This window comes from Panthera uncia, chromosome D1, assembly GCF_023721935.1.
Source record: "Panthera uncia isolate 11264 chromosome D1, Puncia_PCG_1.0, whole genome shotgun sequence".
Taxonomy (NCBI): domain Eukaryota; kingdom Metazoa; phylum Chordata; class Mammalia; order Carnivora; family Felidae; genus Panthera; species Panthera uncia.
The window spans coordinates 107,505,864-107,522,682 of record NC_064808.1 but is presented as its reverse complement, the minus strand read 5'-3'; the positions used below and the strand labels follow the sequence as shown (position 1 = coordinate 107,522,682).

Sequence of the window (16,819 nt, the reverse complement as noted above, 5' to 3'; positions counted from 1 at the left end):
TTGACATCTAAACTGCATTTCCTTGCTCCAGCCCATCATGCATTCTTACCAGTGTTACCTCTGAAGGCTGTCTGCTTGTCTGTGCTACTTCTTTTTAAGTCTAAAAATGAGAAAAATACAGTTTATGAAAATTCAATATACGGACTTACATTAGAGGGTGAGAACCCAGACCGTATGATCGCTGGCCTATGTCTATCTACAGTACCTGGGTTTCTCATAGGAAATAGTGGGATTTACAGGGCACCTGGGTGGATTGGTTGGTTGAGCACCTGACTCTTGATTTTGGCTCAGGTCATGATCTCACAGAAGTGAGACTGAGCCCCCTGTCGGGCTCTGCCCTGAGCGTGGAGCCTGCTTAAGATTCTCTCTCTTTCTCTCTCTCTCTCTCTCTCTTTCCCTCTCTTTCCCTCTCCCTCTCCCTGTCCCTCTCCCTCTCCCTCTCCCTCTCCCTGTCCCTGTCCCTGTCCCTCTCCCTCTCCCTCTCCCTCTCCCTCTCCCTCTCCCTCTCTCCCTTTGCCCCTCCCCAACTTACATGCACTCTCTCTCAAATAAACAAACAAAAATAAATAAATAAATAAATAAGTAAGTAAGTAAATAAATAAATAAATAAAATAGTGGAGTTTACATAATCTCAAAAGGTTAATGATTTCTTAACTCACGGATTTCCTCTCAGTATTCCTCTCAGACACGCTACAAGATGCCTTCAATGTGGTCAGTTTTACAAAAATAAGTTCTTTAAATCCTAAAATATTTGTAGTTTTTTTGTAATGGAAAGGGGAAAGCCTATTAAAATCTTTTGTGGGACACAAGGTTTGCTGTTTATCTAAGGCAACTTACTTAAAAAGAGTTGGAAAACTTTTTAAAAAATGCAGTGTTTCAAATTGCTGACTTATTTGGTAAATGCCAGTCGGGTATTACGTAGCAAATTTTTAAAATATATTTTTGTAGCAGGTATTTAGACACAACTAATTTGTCCCTTTAAAGTATAGGTGACATTTTAGCACTTGAAAAATAACCATTACTTCAACAGTTAAACAACTCATGTTACAGAAATACTGTTTTGAAAATGGATGCTTGAGAGTGTTTTTTGATCATCATGTGGGATTTTGTCTGAAAAAATTGTGCAGGGGTCTCCTGTGAACCAAGTGCACTCACTTGAAAAACTCAAGACTATAATATTCAAATAAATAGTCCCCATATATTTTAAACCTATTACTAAAATAAGACTTTCAGATTAGAGTATAATTTAATAAAAAGTTTCAACACATACACCTCGAATAATTCATGGATTGGACTGAAAAGTGAATATAGTGGCTGGATCAAAACGGCACAGTGAGCTTCTTTCATTTGGTTCTGTGTATCTTTTTGCTGTCTTTTCACCCATGGTAGCCACTAAAAGCAGTACAAAAACAAACCAAAATTATAACTAAATCTTCAGACATCTGTATCATAAAGTATTAAGGCAAAATTTCAAAGCTGAAAAGCACATTTGATTACATTGCCCTCACAAAAATATCAATAAATAAAAATATGCAGTAATATAAAGCACATAATGTTATTAGATTTTCTTAAAAGATTCATAAAAATAATATTTTAGGGAAAATTAAAAGATCTTGTCAAAATAAAATGTAGTTGACATATTCTTTATTTCTTACTTTTTAATTTCCATATTCGCATGGTGCAGTATCCAAATATATGTTGGGGTGAAAATAATACAAATAATTTCTGCATTATATGAAAACATATTGGAGTGTATACTCATTTTTATTGTACTAATAGAATGGTGCAGAAGAATTTGGATATCACTATCATCTCTGTGAAATGTCGGCAGTCCTTTGTAAGATTGGGTGCCTTTCGACTTCTTTCCCTAGAATCTAGCCCACAAAGTCCTAGCTTGCTCTATACATACAGAATAAACAACCTCAGAATGGACATAAAGTCTACCATTAGAACACACAACCACTCCTCAACACATTTTTATATCCTGTCTGATCCTCAGATTTCTCTCCCCATTTGATTTGCTCCTTCTCTGTCTTACCAGGGTATCGCTTATTTGATATGGATTCTACTCCAACCAAGACATTCTGTCTGCTTTTATGCTTGTGAGAGAAATGTCTGGATTTCTTTGGTTTTGTACTTTTTTTTTTCTCCAGTTACAAAGCAAGCTTCACTTTTCTCCACCAATCCATGTACCCTTAAATTGGATGTTAAAGTAATCTATATTACATGCATAGTTTTAATTTTCTCAGGGTATATTTTATACTCACTTATTTGTGGCTTTCCTAAAAGATCTCTCAAGTAGAAGCTTACATTTATAAAGAACGATTAAATATTCTACTTTTTGTGCAGTACATATCCCTCCCCATAAAATTCCCTATGAGGAACTTAGTTATCAATTTAGTTTGTGGCTGTGCCCAGTATTTCACACAAACAGTAAGGGGGCAGTAGATGTTATCAATCTCTCTAATAACATTACATAGAAGTGCAACAAATTTAATGTAGCATTCATGTGCAACAGATAAAATGTACTCCTGTTTTTAATCTATATTCATTAGGTATTGTAACGATTTTAAAGGCCACATAAACTAGCATCACTACACCCATAAGAACAAACTTTCACTTGAATGTTGTTCTTTAGGAAACTTGCAGGTGAAGCAAAGCTTTTTTCCCCCTATAATTTGAAAATGGTGTTTTAATGTTTACAAAAACAACACAGATCAGTTTTAGAAAAGTTTGAAAGTGCAGAAAAATATGCAAAAGAGGACACAAATTACCGCTGATCCCACAGCCTCCAAATAAGCATTAATAATGTCTTATTTAATATACATCTGATTTTACATGCAAAATTATATCACATAATTTTGTATACTTTCTTACTTTCAACACCACATTTTTTGTATTCTTTTAGAATAAAATAAAAATACAGAAATAATCAGATTTCAACAGTATGTCTGGAAACGGTAGTAACAGCACTTTCATAAATAATTTATCTATAATCCCTACATTGCTCTAAGAGGTGTGCTTGGCAAACACTTACTGCACAAGACTGTTATGAACAGTCGGAAAAGCAGGCAGGTTTGTGAGCAGAATCATCTTGAAAGTGAAGTCATTATGCTCCATGTTATTTTTGTTAAAAATGCTATGCAAAATATATTCAGTCACAGCCAAGGATATTTTCAAGGGAAGGCAGTTGGATCGGGTATGACTAAATACATACAACTCAATCTTCTTAGGTGCTAAAAAAAGGAAGGAAGAAAAAAGAAAACAGGAGAGAGAATGTTCAGTTTATGACTTTAGCTCAACCAACAGGGCTGCTTATGATTAATAATGGGGAAGAAAGTAACTCTAGTATAAATCAAATGAGTTATTTGAAGTACCAGAGGGCTATATAACTAGATGTCTACCTTTATGTCCTTTCCTTACACTTTCTCTTTCCTAACCAAGCAAATACTTCTATTTTTCATTACTTTTTAATTTTTTTAAAATTATTTTCAATATTTATTTTTGAGACAGAGAGACAGAGCATGAGCAGGGGAGGGTCAGAGAGAGAGGAAGACACAGAATCTGAAGCAGGCTCCAGGCTCTGAGCTGTCAGCAGAGAGCCTTATGCAGGGCTTGAACTCACAAACTGTGAGATCATGGCCAAAGTCTATGCTTAACTGACTGAGCCACCCAGGCGCCCCTCTTCTATTTTTTTTTTTAAATGAGAGGAATAAATGTTACTAATCTGACTTTTGTGGCATTTGTGTTAAATGACTCAGTCAATACCAATATTTCTACAAAAGTGCAAATGTACATACTTTTTCTTTCTTTAATTTTTCTTTCATGACGTTTCAGCTTAGGTCAGAGCCAAGGGAAAGATCATTGGTATAAACCAAACACTTGACTTTTCTCTCAAATATAGATGAGAAGTGGGATGGTCAGAAGAGCACAGCCTTTAGGCCAGAAAAATGTTGCTTGGAATCCCGCCAAAGCTGTGTGATCTTGAGCTCTAAGATTTAATTTTCTCATCTCTAAAACAGAGCTGGTTCTACCTAAATTGAAAGCTAGTTTTAAGAACTAAAAATTACTCTCCGTCTCCACCTCCTCCTCCTCCACTTCCTCCTCCCCCTCCTCCTTCTTCTTTTAGTTTTGAGAGAGAGAGAGTATGAGCAGGGGAGGGACAGAGAGAGAGGGAGACAGAGGATCTCTGAAGCAGGCTCTGTGCGGGCAGTGGAGAGCCGGGCCCGGGGCTCGAACTCACAAACTCACAAACTATGAAATCATGACCTGAGCCAAAGGCAGACTCCCAACCTCCTGAGCAACCCAGGCGCCCCTTATAATTACATTTCCATCAGTAGTTCCTTAGTAAAGGGCAGTTACAACTAACGCTATTGAATTGTCCAAAGCAAAATGAAACGTAAAAATACCGAATGTGTATTTTATAAATGTGTCCAGTGTAGATGTTTAAACTAGAAACCTCAATCTAATGTTCACTTTTAAAACTCTGAATCATTTTGGAAAAGGCTGGTTTTCCAAGTAACTTCATTAATTCTCCAAGTCTTTGTATAGTCCAGTTAAGCACAGTGGCCTGTGGCTTCATCGTTAGAAGAAATACAGTCTTCGCTGTTCACAAACAAGGTAGGGGAGAAATGTGTCACTCAAAGCCCCATTTTGTGTCACTTGCCAATTTATTTTCCACGTATTTATTTCATATTTAATATGCCAGGCTGTTTATAGAGTCTGGCTTATTCAAACTTCTGCACCTCCCTGGCTACCAGTCCCTTTCATGATTCCTATCTCTGGGCTACACATTACTCCTAATGCACACTCCCCTCTTCCCTCTGTCGGGAATGCCCCTCCATTTCTTAAGTAATGAAAACCCGTCCGTGTTTTATAGTCAAGCTCAAATATTTACTTTTCCAATGCTTTTCCTGGTCCTTCCTAGCCTGGAATTGGTAGTAAAATGAAGGGATAACACGGGGGTAGATTGATGTTTAATATAGCACTATTCCTGCCTTGAAGATCACATCAGGTTTCCACCACTAACATGGGGTTTACAACATAGATCTCTTTATTCAGTTACGTAGGTGTGTTGATGTACAGCTGTCTGTTTCGGGGATCCTTTCATTGTAAGGAACAAATGCCATACTGGATAAAACATTCTTTCATCCCCTCCTGATACCATGATTCATAGTAAATGTTCTAGAAATACACGATGGAGGAATGAGTGAATGAGGAAAAGACTGCCAGGTCCTAGTTGGTGACCTCTTTCAATTACAGTGACTCTAGAGAAGAATGAGGAACATAAAACAAGGAAAGTAATCTTTTTGGTGTAATGAGGATTCTGTGGTCCTGGAAGACAGATAATTTATCAGCATTAAAGTCACGCACAATGTCAATCAGTTTCACGGAGAGACCATGTGAGGTAGACAGATGACAAAAGATTAATCAAGCAACTGCTATAGGGCAAGATTAGTGTGCTGATTTCAAGCAAGGTTGACAGACAGATAAAAAGGTAAAGCAGTGCATTCCATGAGGCACAAGGGTGTTACTCCTGTTGCTGGAAAGTGATGGCAGGAAAATATATGAAAATAAAAAACTATCAGTTAATTGGGGAAAACTACTCACACCTTGAAAAAAAACTAAGCCCTGCCAAGAAATGATTTAGCTAATAAATACATAAATAAATTTATTAAATTGTTGGCATTATTCTGGATAGTGTGCTGGCTTCTTATAAAACAGAATGCCATGGCATGGGTTTGAGTGATCACCAGTGGCTGAAAACAAAAATAAGGTATAAAAAATTTCAGTTATTTTTGGAAAACTGAAGTTCAGGTTGATAGTGTAAGTAAATTTTCCTTGATCCTGGGAGCCAGCTTTATCAGTATTGGAGAGAAATTATGAGTTAGTTCCATATCATATAAAGGCAACCCACTAAGGCTTCTACCTATATTTTTAAAAATCATCATTATGATGTCATGGATTTAACAGTGATGTGTTGTAATATAATCCAGGTATTATCCCTTTTGATATCCACTCAAGATATGATAGAAGGTAGGTTAGAATGAACTCTGTAGTGCTGGATTTGAGTTGGAGTAATCAGTGTGTGAACTCACGGTTAGCTTAATACATGTATAGATGGATAGCTAAAGAAGCAATTACAGATAGGTATTGATACATGGGTTAGTGTACTGGCTATGTCCTATGTGAGAACCTGTAAGCAGTGACATCCCAGTAACAGTGAGCAAACATCATCAAGATTTTGGTTCTTAAACATCATTCTCCAATTAAAGGAAACAGGACTTCTTTTTAATATTTTTTTTTAACATTTATTCATTTTGAGAGACAGAGACAGAGCTGGGAAGGGGCAGAGACAGGGACACACAGAACCTGAAGCAGGCTCCAGGCTCTGAGCTGTCAGCACATAGCCCGACGTGGGGCTCGAACTCACAAACTGCAAGATCATGACCTGAGCTGAAGTTGGACGCTCAACCGACTGAACCACCCAGGCGCCCCAAAATAGGACTTCTTGAAACATGTATCGTGCTATGACTGAGACAGGAAATAGACAAGATGATCCTGGGTCAAACTATGTGACTCACTCCCAAGGAATAGAATATGGGATGGAAAAAAAAAAGGTAACTTTACAGTGAAGAAACCTTGCAAACATACTTTAATCAACTGATGAAGTTTATCACAAGCAGTATCAGTGGGAAAAGTATGGATCCCCTTATATGAGATGAAAAGAGGGACACTTAACCTCTGTGGTATGCTTGTCAACAATCCATAACCCCAGTCTAATCATGTGAAAAGCATCAGACAAATCCAAACTGAGGGAGAGTCTATAAAACGCCTGAAAGTACTCATCAGACTCTCAAGGTCATGAAAAACAAAGAAGATGAAACTCACAGAATAGAAGAGACCAAGGAGATACGACAACTGAATGCAATCAAGTATACAGAACTAGATGCTGAAACAGGAAAACTCATTAATGGGAAAACTGGTAAAATCCAAATAAAGTCTGGGGCTCAGTTAAGAGTAACACGCTGCTGCTGGTTTCTTAGTTTTGATGAATGGACCAGAGGGATACAAGATGGTAACATTAAGGGAAACTACCTGAGGGATATAGAAAAACTGTGGTATCTTGGAAACGCTTCTGCACATCGAATAATCCAAAATGAAATTTACTTTAAAAAAAATCTGACTTGATTTCCTGATATATAAAGGGGCCAATGAGGCTTCTATCTGTGGTTTTTAAATTATCATGATAATGTCAACGGATTTAACAGTGATGTGTGTATTTCAGGCGTTATTCTTTTTGACACCTAAGTTTTCCCATTTTCAGCCAATGTGAATATCCTCCAGTTGGTTCCTGATCACTTTTGACATGATCTCACTACTTAAGCTTCTTTGCTTTCTGTGACGATGCTGTGTTTCAGGGACATCTTGTGTAATTCTTTCCCTGGGCTGGGAATAAGTCATTTTTCCAAGGAGCATGTATGTCTTTTAGTAGAAAATGGTACTAGGAACTACAGATGGTGTACATGGGGATGCTGATTTTTAATAGTTATCCCTTTTTTAAAATTTTCTTTTTAATGTTTATTTATTTTTGACAGAGGGAGAGGCAGAGCATGAGGGGGGCGGGGGGGATGCAGAGAGAGGGAGACACAGAATCCAAAGCAGGCTCCAGGCTCTGAGCTGTCAGCACAGAGCCCGATGCGAGGCTCGAACTCACAGACCATGAGATCATGACCAGAGCCGAAGTCAGAGGCTTAACTGAGCCACCCAGGCACCGCTTTTTAAATTTATTTTTTAGCGAGAGAAGAAAAGGAGGGGCAGAGAGAGAGGGAGAGAATCCCAAGCAGGCTCTGGACTGTCAGCATGGAGCCTGACACGGGGCTTGATGTCACGAACTGTGACATCATGACCTGAGCCAAAATCAAGAGTCATTTAACCAAATGAGCCACGCAGGCGCCTCAGTTAATTGTTATTTCTAATGCATTAGTGTGTAGAGCTGAGAAAATACATATTTTATGGAAAATACAAGATAAAATAAATCATAATGCAATTGCCAATTCAAACGGAGAACCACCAGGGTTTTTTTTACTTATCCTCTGATTTTAAACATGTATCACTTTTCTTTAATGCTTTCCCAAGTATACAAGCATAAGCATTTATTTGCTTTATGCAACTATATATAAACAGAATAGCAGTATGAGTACGAGCATCAACAATATGATTAGTGAAGGCAGGGTAAGCTGTTTTTTGCAATTATTTTTGTCTCCAGGAGATATCCCACTGGAGAGGATAAGCCAGAATTATCTGTTTTAAAATAAATTGAAATAATGCAACTCTGAGTAGATTTATCTGCTTCTTCCTCTCCATCCTGATTTTCTGTCCCTAGAGGAAGTACCCCTCATTTTAGATAAATGCTAGCGTGCCACACACTTGTCTCTATTTTACTTTTTCTCATAAAATATATCCACAGTGACTTCTCCACCGTGGTATATAAAAGTTCTCCTCTTTCCTTGAATAACCGTTCAGCACCCCATTGTATGGATATACCATAGCTTAGTATGATAGCCTCCCCTCGATAGACATTTGGGCTGTTTGTGTTTTGCTCTGATAAACAGTACTGTAATAAAAAGCTTTGTACGTGCAACTTTTGTAATTCCGCTCGTGTATATTCAGGGTAGACAACTGAAAATAGGACTTGAGGGTCAAATGGTAAATTTTACTGTTGCTATTTGGTTCACATAGTCCTTTTTCACCTAGACTTTCTCTCCAGCTGCCAAATTTCTCTCCCTGCCTCAGGCTTCCACACTAATGAGAATTTTTAATCTAAAATGCAAATCTGGTCATTTCCTCCCTTTGCTTCTAGACTTCTGTGATTTCTCCGTCTTGACACAATGGAGATGAACCTTTTGAATGAGTCACTTTGACAGGCATTCCTTCCTTGTTTTGCTTTCTAGGCTCACTTCCCGCATGTCCCCTGATATAACCTATCCAGTCACAGCAAACTTTCAGAACTCACCAGAAAGACATATGCCCTCTCATGTGTTGCACATCATTGTTTCTCTCCCTGTTAATCTCTACACATCCATAAACATTCGGTTCATATTCTCTGCCTCTGTGAGTTCTTCCTAAATTTCCCCCAAATCAAAATTAGATTTCCCATTTTACCTCTGTGGCGCTCTTTGCCTCCCTCTGTTGGAACCTTGGTGACATTTTTTGGCAACTCTTTCCTAATTACAATTTCCTATGATGTGGATGTGCCAAAACTGTGCTGAAAAGTAATGTCCAGGGTAACGCAGCCAGGAAGCAAACAGCCTGTCATCTGAACCTAGTTATTATTTCTCTAAGAGTCTGAGGTCTTTTAAGTAGACTGAACTACTTTTCTAAACATGGGGATTTTTCTAGTTGACTTTTCAGCTTCCAGACCTCTCATTGTGTTTTAAGCTCATTGACTCAGTAGATTTTAATGGAGACAGTGTGGTCTCTGACATCAGACAGACCCGAGTCTTATCCCTAACACTTGGCTTTAACATTTACTAAGAATAAGAGTCTTTAACCTTTAGGGGCACCTGGATATCTGACTCTTGGTTTTAGCTCAGGTCATGATCCCAGAGTTATGGGATGGAGGCCTCCATCAGGCTGCACACTGGGCTCCTCTGTCCTCCTCACTGCTTGTACTCTCTCTCTCAAATAAAAAACAAAATACATGAAAAAAAAAAGAATTTTTAACTTTTAGATGAGTTCCTTAGTCAATACACCTCAAATTTTCTATAGATCATGTCATATATATAGATAGATAGATAGATAGATACAGATATATGTATATCACCTTTATATATATACATATGCATACACCATGGCAGGTGATATATACAGCATGTTTTTGAAGGTTCATAAACATCAGGAGTCTTCCAACGATAGCAGGAATTTTGCTTTGCTTCCCTGTATTTCTAAGGCGTAGACAGTAAACATACATGGTCGGTAGTCAATACACAACTGTGTGTGTGTGAATCATCTGTTGCAAAGCCCATTCCTGAGCAAAGGTGCCCTTCGTCCCAAGTTGCACTTTGTTGCGTTGGTGGTATAGTGGTAAGCATAGCTGCCTTCCAAGTTGCACTTTGCAGCGGCTGGCAGTACTAACCTTCTGATTTCTGCCACTCCTTTTTAGAGCATTCAGGTTTCCAACTTGGGGATATTCCTGACCTTAAATACGTGCCGCACTCCTCGTGCTCCCAAGCAGCTGGCAAGTGTGTCCCGTCAGCTCTGCTGAGCAGCGTCCCTCTCCCTTGCTCATCCTCTGTCTTTCCTACTGTCCCCCTGCACCCCAGTCCCGTCACACCTGACTTTCTGAAAGGGCAGTCTCTAAACTAGCCTCAGCTCATGCCTTTCCTGGTCTACAGCAACAAACCACCCTCTCACTCCCACTCCCAAACAGGGTCCCTTTCTAAAAGTGTCATACCTGATGACACTATTACTGATTATACTATAGGTGATGAGTTCAAATAAATAACAAAAGTCAGTGTAATTGTAAAATATATATAAATACATAAACATATATATATATATAATATATATCCATATACACACACACATATGTATATGAGGCAGTTCCCCACAGACAAGGTTCAATATCCCAAGCACCTCATTTGGAATGCCCCATAAATGGTCCAACCTGACTTTATGTTCTTACCAACCTCTCCCCTCCCAAGTTTGTACCTAAAACAGCTCAACACAGTGTGCTTTACACCCTCAGATTCTTGGGTGCCGCTTTTTCTACCATTAAGCTATATCCATCTCTCTGTGGGTATCTCTTCTCATGGGAAAATCTGCAGAAAGCCTCCCAATACAGTCCTGTGCTCCTTGCTTCGCTGACTCTGTGTTCTATGCGCTCATATTCTGACGCCGTGTGCTTGTCTTGACCATAGGTTGTGGCTCATTTCGTCTCTGGATTCTCCACAGCACCAGGCTCTTCCCCGCAGCGGAACCGCCTGCCCAAATGCTGGCCAAGTTGACTTCACAGGGTCAGAGATTCGGGAATTTGTGAGGAATCTTAGACACCTTCCAGTATGATACCTTCATTTAATATATTAGGAAATTGCAGTTCTGAAAAATCGTCAAACTATTTCGTTGAAACAGCACGAAAGCAATAAAATCAAGTGTGCATATACACTTTGGTTTTGGTATTCCCAGCTGGTAATAATCCTCCGAATTTTTCACTGTGATGGAGCAGGATCTTTTACCTCAGCCTTTGCCAGTGCTCCAAAGAGAGTACATTCCCTATAGTAGGAGGTATATCACATGTCATAATTGTAAAATGGGTCAGAGAACCAGACCCCCAGGACTGAAAAGTGAAGGTGTGGACTCTGCTGTTATCAGCCACATTTTTATTCCTCATTATTTTCTCTTGAGCTCTGTTGATGATCATGGTTATTCATGAAGACACAAAAGTGCCCCAGCCTCTCCTTCCCTTCCTTGCTCACCAGCTCCAAAAGTCTTTCCCATTTGGTGCATCTGAAAGACAGGTATGACACAATGAGATGTCTATACATCTATGTCTACACAGAGAGTTAGAGATACACAGAGAAAGATAATTTAGATTTAGAAAGTAAAATAGAGGTTTTTATTAACTGGGAAAATAGAAATAAAGAAAGAAACCTGGATTATTATCTTGGAAAAATACAATTAGGTTATCTGTGGTCCCATTAGCCAAGGCATCATCACCGTGGTTAGGTGAACAAGAAACATTGTCCTGCATCTATTACGTCATATGAGAGCTCAAATCTTTCCAATTGCAGAAGAATAAAAGTTGCGAATTCCCTCTGTGCGTCAAGTAGAACTTCCCTGGGTACACAACTAGGTGATGAGTTTCATGCCTCGGTGGGTTTCGAAATTTTAATTTAACTTAAATCCAACTTGAATTTTATGTGGCCTATTTTATTATCTTGTAAGAGAAACAGAATGATATTATTTACAGCCTTGGTTTTTACACTGACAGAAAAAAACAAAAACATTTCAACTCCCACTTGACTTGCAAGCCTCAAGTCTTATAAACTGAAATGACAAATGTATGATTTGTGTAATCCAGTTAGTCACAATTAGATTGTTCTTTGGGTTTTGTTTTGTTTTGTTTTTTTGTCATTAACACTCTGTGGTGAAAAGTTAACAACCACCACAAAAAGATGTGACATTACAAGTAAAACTCAGAATTTAAAAAAACAAAAAACAAACAAACAAAAACACTGAAGAAAAGCACTGCAAAGTTTTAGAAGGGATTACAAAATGTCCTCCACAAACTGCAAACAGAGGTCATTGGTGGTATCTTATAGGAGACTGGAAGGGGTAAATGTAGCGCATATTGAAAAAAAAAAAAAAAGCCTAACAAGGTGGGGGCCTTGCAAGAATTCTCCTTAATCAAATCCATTCTGCTCTTTTCCCAAATGTTCCCCTAGGTAAACGTGGGCCCTTGCTGTATTCTTTGGTAAAATGTAACCGGAAACACTACCACAGGCTCCCTAACGTTTAAGGAGAATCCGTCCCCCTATGAGGATGGCTCAGAAGCCTGGTGTGAACTGATGTGACCCCACTTTCAGGGCTCTCAAACTGTTCAACCAAGAGCACCCAAAGAACTGTGCAGATTCAAATAGCATTTCTCACAGTTTAATGAATTAGGGGATGGTAGCTACTGACTGGATCAGGAGACCTCAGGCCTTACAGAGGAAATCAGACACCTGTCCTTCATTGCCACCAAAGCCTCTGTCTCTCCCTCTCTCTCTCTCTCTGTCTCTCTCAGGGTGCAGTATAGACTCCATCCAGCACAGCCTGGGGAAATGAACTCTTGCAGGTGACCCTGGGGACGAAGGGACACAGGAGCTCTAAAACTTTCTAGGATGATCAGTGTTCTTGTACCCAGTCAACCCAACCATTGACAACATCAACCCAGGGCTTGGTCTTCTGGGGGTTGACATGGAGTGGAGCGAACATTCCAGAGCCCAGGCTAAGAAGAGATGTGCCTGAAACACACCCCACTTTTCCATCAGACACTGGCGCCCTCTTCCCCTGCACCGTCCTTCCCCTGCCCCCATCAGCCCTGGGCTGTGTCTGCCCTGCTCCCCAAGTGGGCAGCAGCACGGAGGGCAAGTGACCTCCAGAGCCTCTGCAGGAAGGAAAGGGGGCTTCCCTCACAGTCCTTGCTCCGCACCGCACACACTCTTCCTCCTGGACCTTCCAGAGGCCAGACTGGAGGCCCCACTGGGTGTGCATTTCTCAGGCTCCTGCCCATCCCGTTCGTCACCCTAAACTTTGCTATTTAAATGAACTTTTCCTCCCTCCTGTCTTTGCCCCGGGGCTCTCCCGCAGCCTCGCCTCCTCCAGTACCTCCCTCCTCGGTCCCAGCCCCCTGGGCCTTGTGTCCTCCTCCCCCTCCCCGCGCCCCTTCACCTCCTGCAGTCCTGGCTGGGCTCTCCAGATTCCCGGGCCGCTGGCTGGTGAGAAATCTCGGCTGCAGCCAGGACCGGAGTCCCCCGCGCGCGGCCCGCTGGCAGCAGAGGGCGAGGCTGCGAGAAGGGCGAGGGCTGTCGGGGAGGGAGGCCGGCCGTCCTCCCCGCGAGCCTGCGGGCATGCTGCAGGGGGCCAGGGGCCGGGGGCGCTGCTAAGTGCCGGAGCCCCTGCTCCGGGCTGGCGGAGCCGGGCCAGCGGGCCCCCCCCCCCCGCCCCACTCCCGCCGAGCGCGGCCGAGCAGCGCAGAGAGGGGCGTAGGGGGTGCCCCTCCCCGGAGCAGGTGCCTAAGAGAGCGGGGAGAAGACGAGAGGGGGGAGTGGGCGCGCGGCGCGCGGGGAGGGACGCGGGGAGGGGCGCGCCTGGAGCAGGGGGCGCGCGGGGAGGGGCGCGGGCCGCGGCGCAGTGCCGGTGTGTGCGCGCGAAGGCGAGCGGCGGGCCGGGCGCGAGGGAGGCGAGGACAGGGCGCATGTCTCGTCCCCGCGAGCAGCCGCCAGACGCGCCACCACCATCTTCTGCATGTGCAACCTTAGCAGCCGGACGGGAAACCGCTCTCGGGGCTATGGAGACTGCGGGAAAAACCTGGCGGCTCGCGATGGGCTGCTGAAGGGGCGCAGTGGGGGACCACCAACCGCCCGCACCTCTCTCCTTTTTCCTCTTTTCTTTTCTTTTTCTTTTTTTTTTTTTTTTTGGTCGTTTTTAATTTTAGCGCCATCGTGGTCAATGCCTGTGTGAACAGCCTTTAGGAAGAGTGCGAGAGAAAGAGAGAGCGCGCGCCGGGGAGAGGAGAAAAGAAGATGAGGATTATTTGCAGGCAGATTGTCTTGTTGTTTTCTGGATTTTGGGGACTCGCCATGGGAGCCTTTCCGAGCAGCGTGCAGATAGGTGAGCTGTGCCTTGGTGGGGCGTGCATGTGGGTGTCTGGGGCAGGCATCCGAAAGTGAGTTCGGCGAGTTGCCGGGGAGCCGTTCGGGGATTCGGGCGAGCCCGCCTCTCCCTTCCCCTCGCCCCGGTGCAGGCTCACTGGGGATATACACACCCTGCACACCCGTTCCTCCGCGCCCGCGCTCTCACTGCCACCTTGGGCTCGCGTCGCTTAAGTAGGCTTGGAATAAGTTGCGGGGGGGAAGCCCTCCGTGGGTTTGATTACATGCAGTGTGGTCTTTCTTTTCACCCCTTTCCCTGGAGCGCTAAGGGGTGTCGAGTTTGGCGGGGGTAGTATCCTTATTGTTATTGTTGTTGTTATTATTATTATTATTATCAATGTTGTAAAGACCCTTCTGCCCCTGCTGGACTCCGCAGCTTTCCGGCTGTTCCGGGAAGACCCTGTTTGAGCAGAAAGCGTTTGCACCCGCACCCCGCCGCCTCTGCTCGCTGCCGGTTAACCCATTCCAAAGTTAGGTCGCTTTCCTTCCCGAAGCCTTCTGTCCCTCTATTTTGTTTTCCTCTTGCCTCTTTGGCCCTTACGCCTCCAACTCGACTCGACCCTGTCGCCAGGGACCCTCCCCATGCCTGGCTCTTCATGCTCTTCTCCGCTCCTGTCTTTTAATGGGACGCAGCTATTGAATTTCTTCCAGCTGAGCCCAGCCTCAACACTGCACCACGTCCCCGGGTCTGGAGGCTGAGTCCACGAGCTGCAGGAAGACAAAGTTCATTTCTCCTTCCCGACTCCCCGCGTCCCTTTATTTCCGTGTTTTAATGCAGATCCTCTCTTGGGTGCCTCCGCTTGCCTCTTGGAGAGAGATGCCCCCAGCTTGGCTGATGTAGCAAGGTGCTGGGAATCATGGGGAGGGCAAGAGACAGAAAGGAAAACACACTCCGTGGGCCCAGAGGTCATTGTGCTGTGACAGATTGGGGCACGAAAGAGCTGAGCTGTCCTAAAGACCAAGATCCCAAGCGTGTACCTTGGGGACAAAGGGCAGTCCCGAGACTGGAAGCTGTCTTCCTAATGGTGTGTGTGTTGCTGAATGACAGTGGATTTGACAGGGCTCCGGGTGGGGACTGCATTTCCAAGAGGAAACGTTGAATGTGCTTTTCCTGCTGTTTTTATTAGGTGGTCTCTTCATCCGAAACACAGATCAGGAATACACGGCCTTTCGATTAGCAATCTTTCTTCACAACACTAGCCCCAATGCGTCCGAAGCTCCTTTTAATCTGGTACCTCATGTGGACAACATTGAGACAGCCAACAGTTTTGCCGTGACAAATGCTTGTAAGTAAAACATAAGTTGGGGATAAATTAGACAATCACAGTGAGGCCACACGGTGCCCCCTCCCCTGTATCATTATTATTTTACAAATTGTTTTTGAAAGAAACGCAAGATTGCTACAGTTGGCTGTTTCCAAAGCAAATCAGAGTTAAAAGCAAGATTAGTCTTGGGGGTATGCAGCCGGTCTTTCTTTCTTCTTTCCTTCTTCTTCTTCCTCTTCTTCTCCCCCCCCCCCCCATTTCTTGTCTGGATAATTCAAGTTGATTTCTCCTTCACCATTCCAGTGTTATTCCTATTACCTGAATGTCAAGTTAGGGAAAATTGTACCCAATCTAGTTTTTTTATTCTGTTCCCCTGTTTTTTCTTATTTGCTTTTCGCTTGAGTAAGCCCATGTCTTGCTTTTAAAGAAGACACAAGCTGTCTTACCCTGGCAAAGGCAAAGGAAGCTTTGTTAAGAGTGAGAAAGAGAGGAGCTGTGATGTGCAGGAAATATATTCTAGATGGTTGGTTGACGCTGCAGATGATCTGGTGATGTCACTTGAGGCTGCCCTACTCTTATATTCTGGGTTGTAAATGTCTCTTACTATCGCGTGATGCATATATCCTGTGGATATACCTCCATGAATCCTTAGCTCGAAGCCAATTCATGTTAGTCTACACTCCACCTGAATTCACGAACCAGCCCAGCCTCATCTATTATCCCGCACGATGCAACTCAACGGGTGACCTCACCTAATGCTGTAGTGAAACGCTGGCACAGTGCTCCCCCACCAAAGTGCTGTATAACTTAATGCAAAAAAAGATAATCAGTTGTGTACTAATTTGAAACTCTCTAACATACGATCAGCCACCAGAGCATTTATACAGCATTTTCCCTCTTGAAGGAAATACATGTTTCAAATATCTCCTCAGCTTTTACATTCTCATTTACCCTGTTCAAAATTTTGGGGCTTCAGATGATGCTTGCAGATTATGTAAGATAGATAGGAAGAGTTCCTTTGTAGTTTTGCATAGCAGTAATAAAATGTTTAATTTGAATTGTATTTTTATTATTGTATCGAGTGGAGTATATTTTGATTTTAAAAGTCCTGTCAGTACAAGAAAGTATACTGAACAA

At 42.5% G+C, this 16,819-nt stretch overlaps 1 protein-coding gene across 2 annotated transcripts in view; it reads left to right on the top strand.

The window, feature by feature from the left end:
- The first annotated feature begins 13,912 nt into the window (after nt 1-13,912).
- Nucleotides 13,913-16,819, top strand: part of GRIA4 (glutamate ionotropic receptor AMPA type subunit 4) — a 394,136-nt gene continuing 391,229 nt past the window's right edge. For both annotated transcript variants that reach the window (XM_049614164.1, XM_049614163.1), the window contains exons 1-2: nt 13,913-14,376; nt 15,545-15,703. In XM_049614164.1, the coding sequence (XP_049470121.1) occupies nt 14,289-14,376; nt 15,545-15,703 (247 nt within the window). In that variant the 5' untranslated portion in view covers nt 13,913-14,288. The remainder of the gene's footprint in view (nt 14,377-15,544; nt 15,704-16,819) is intronic.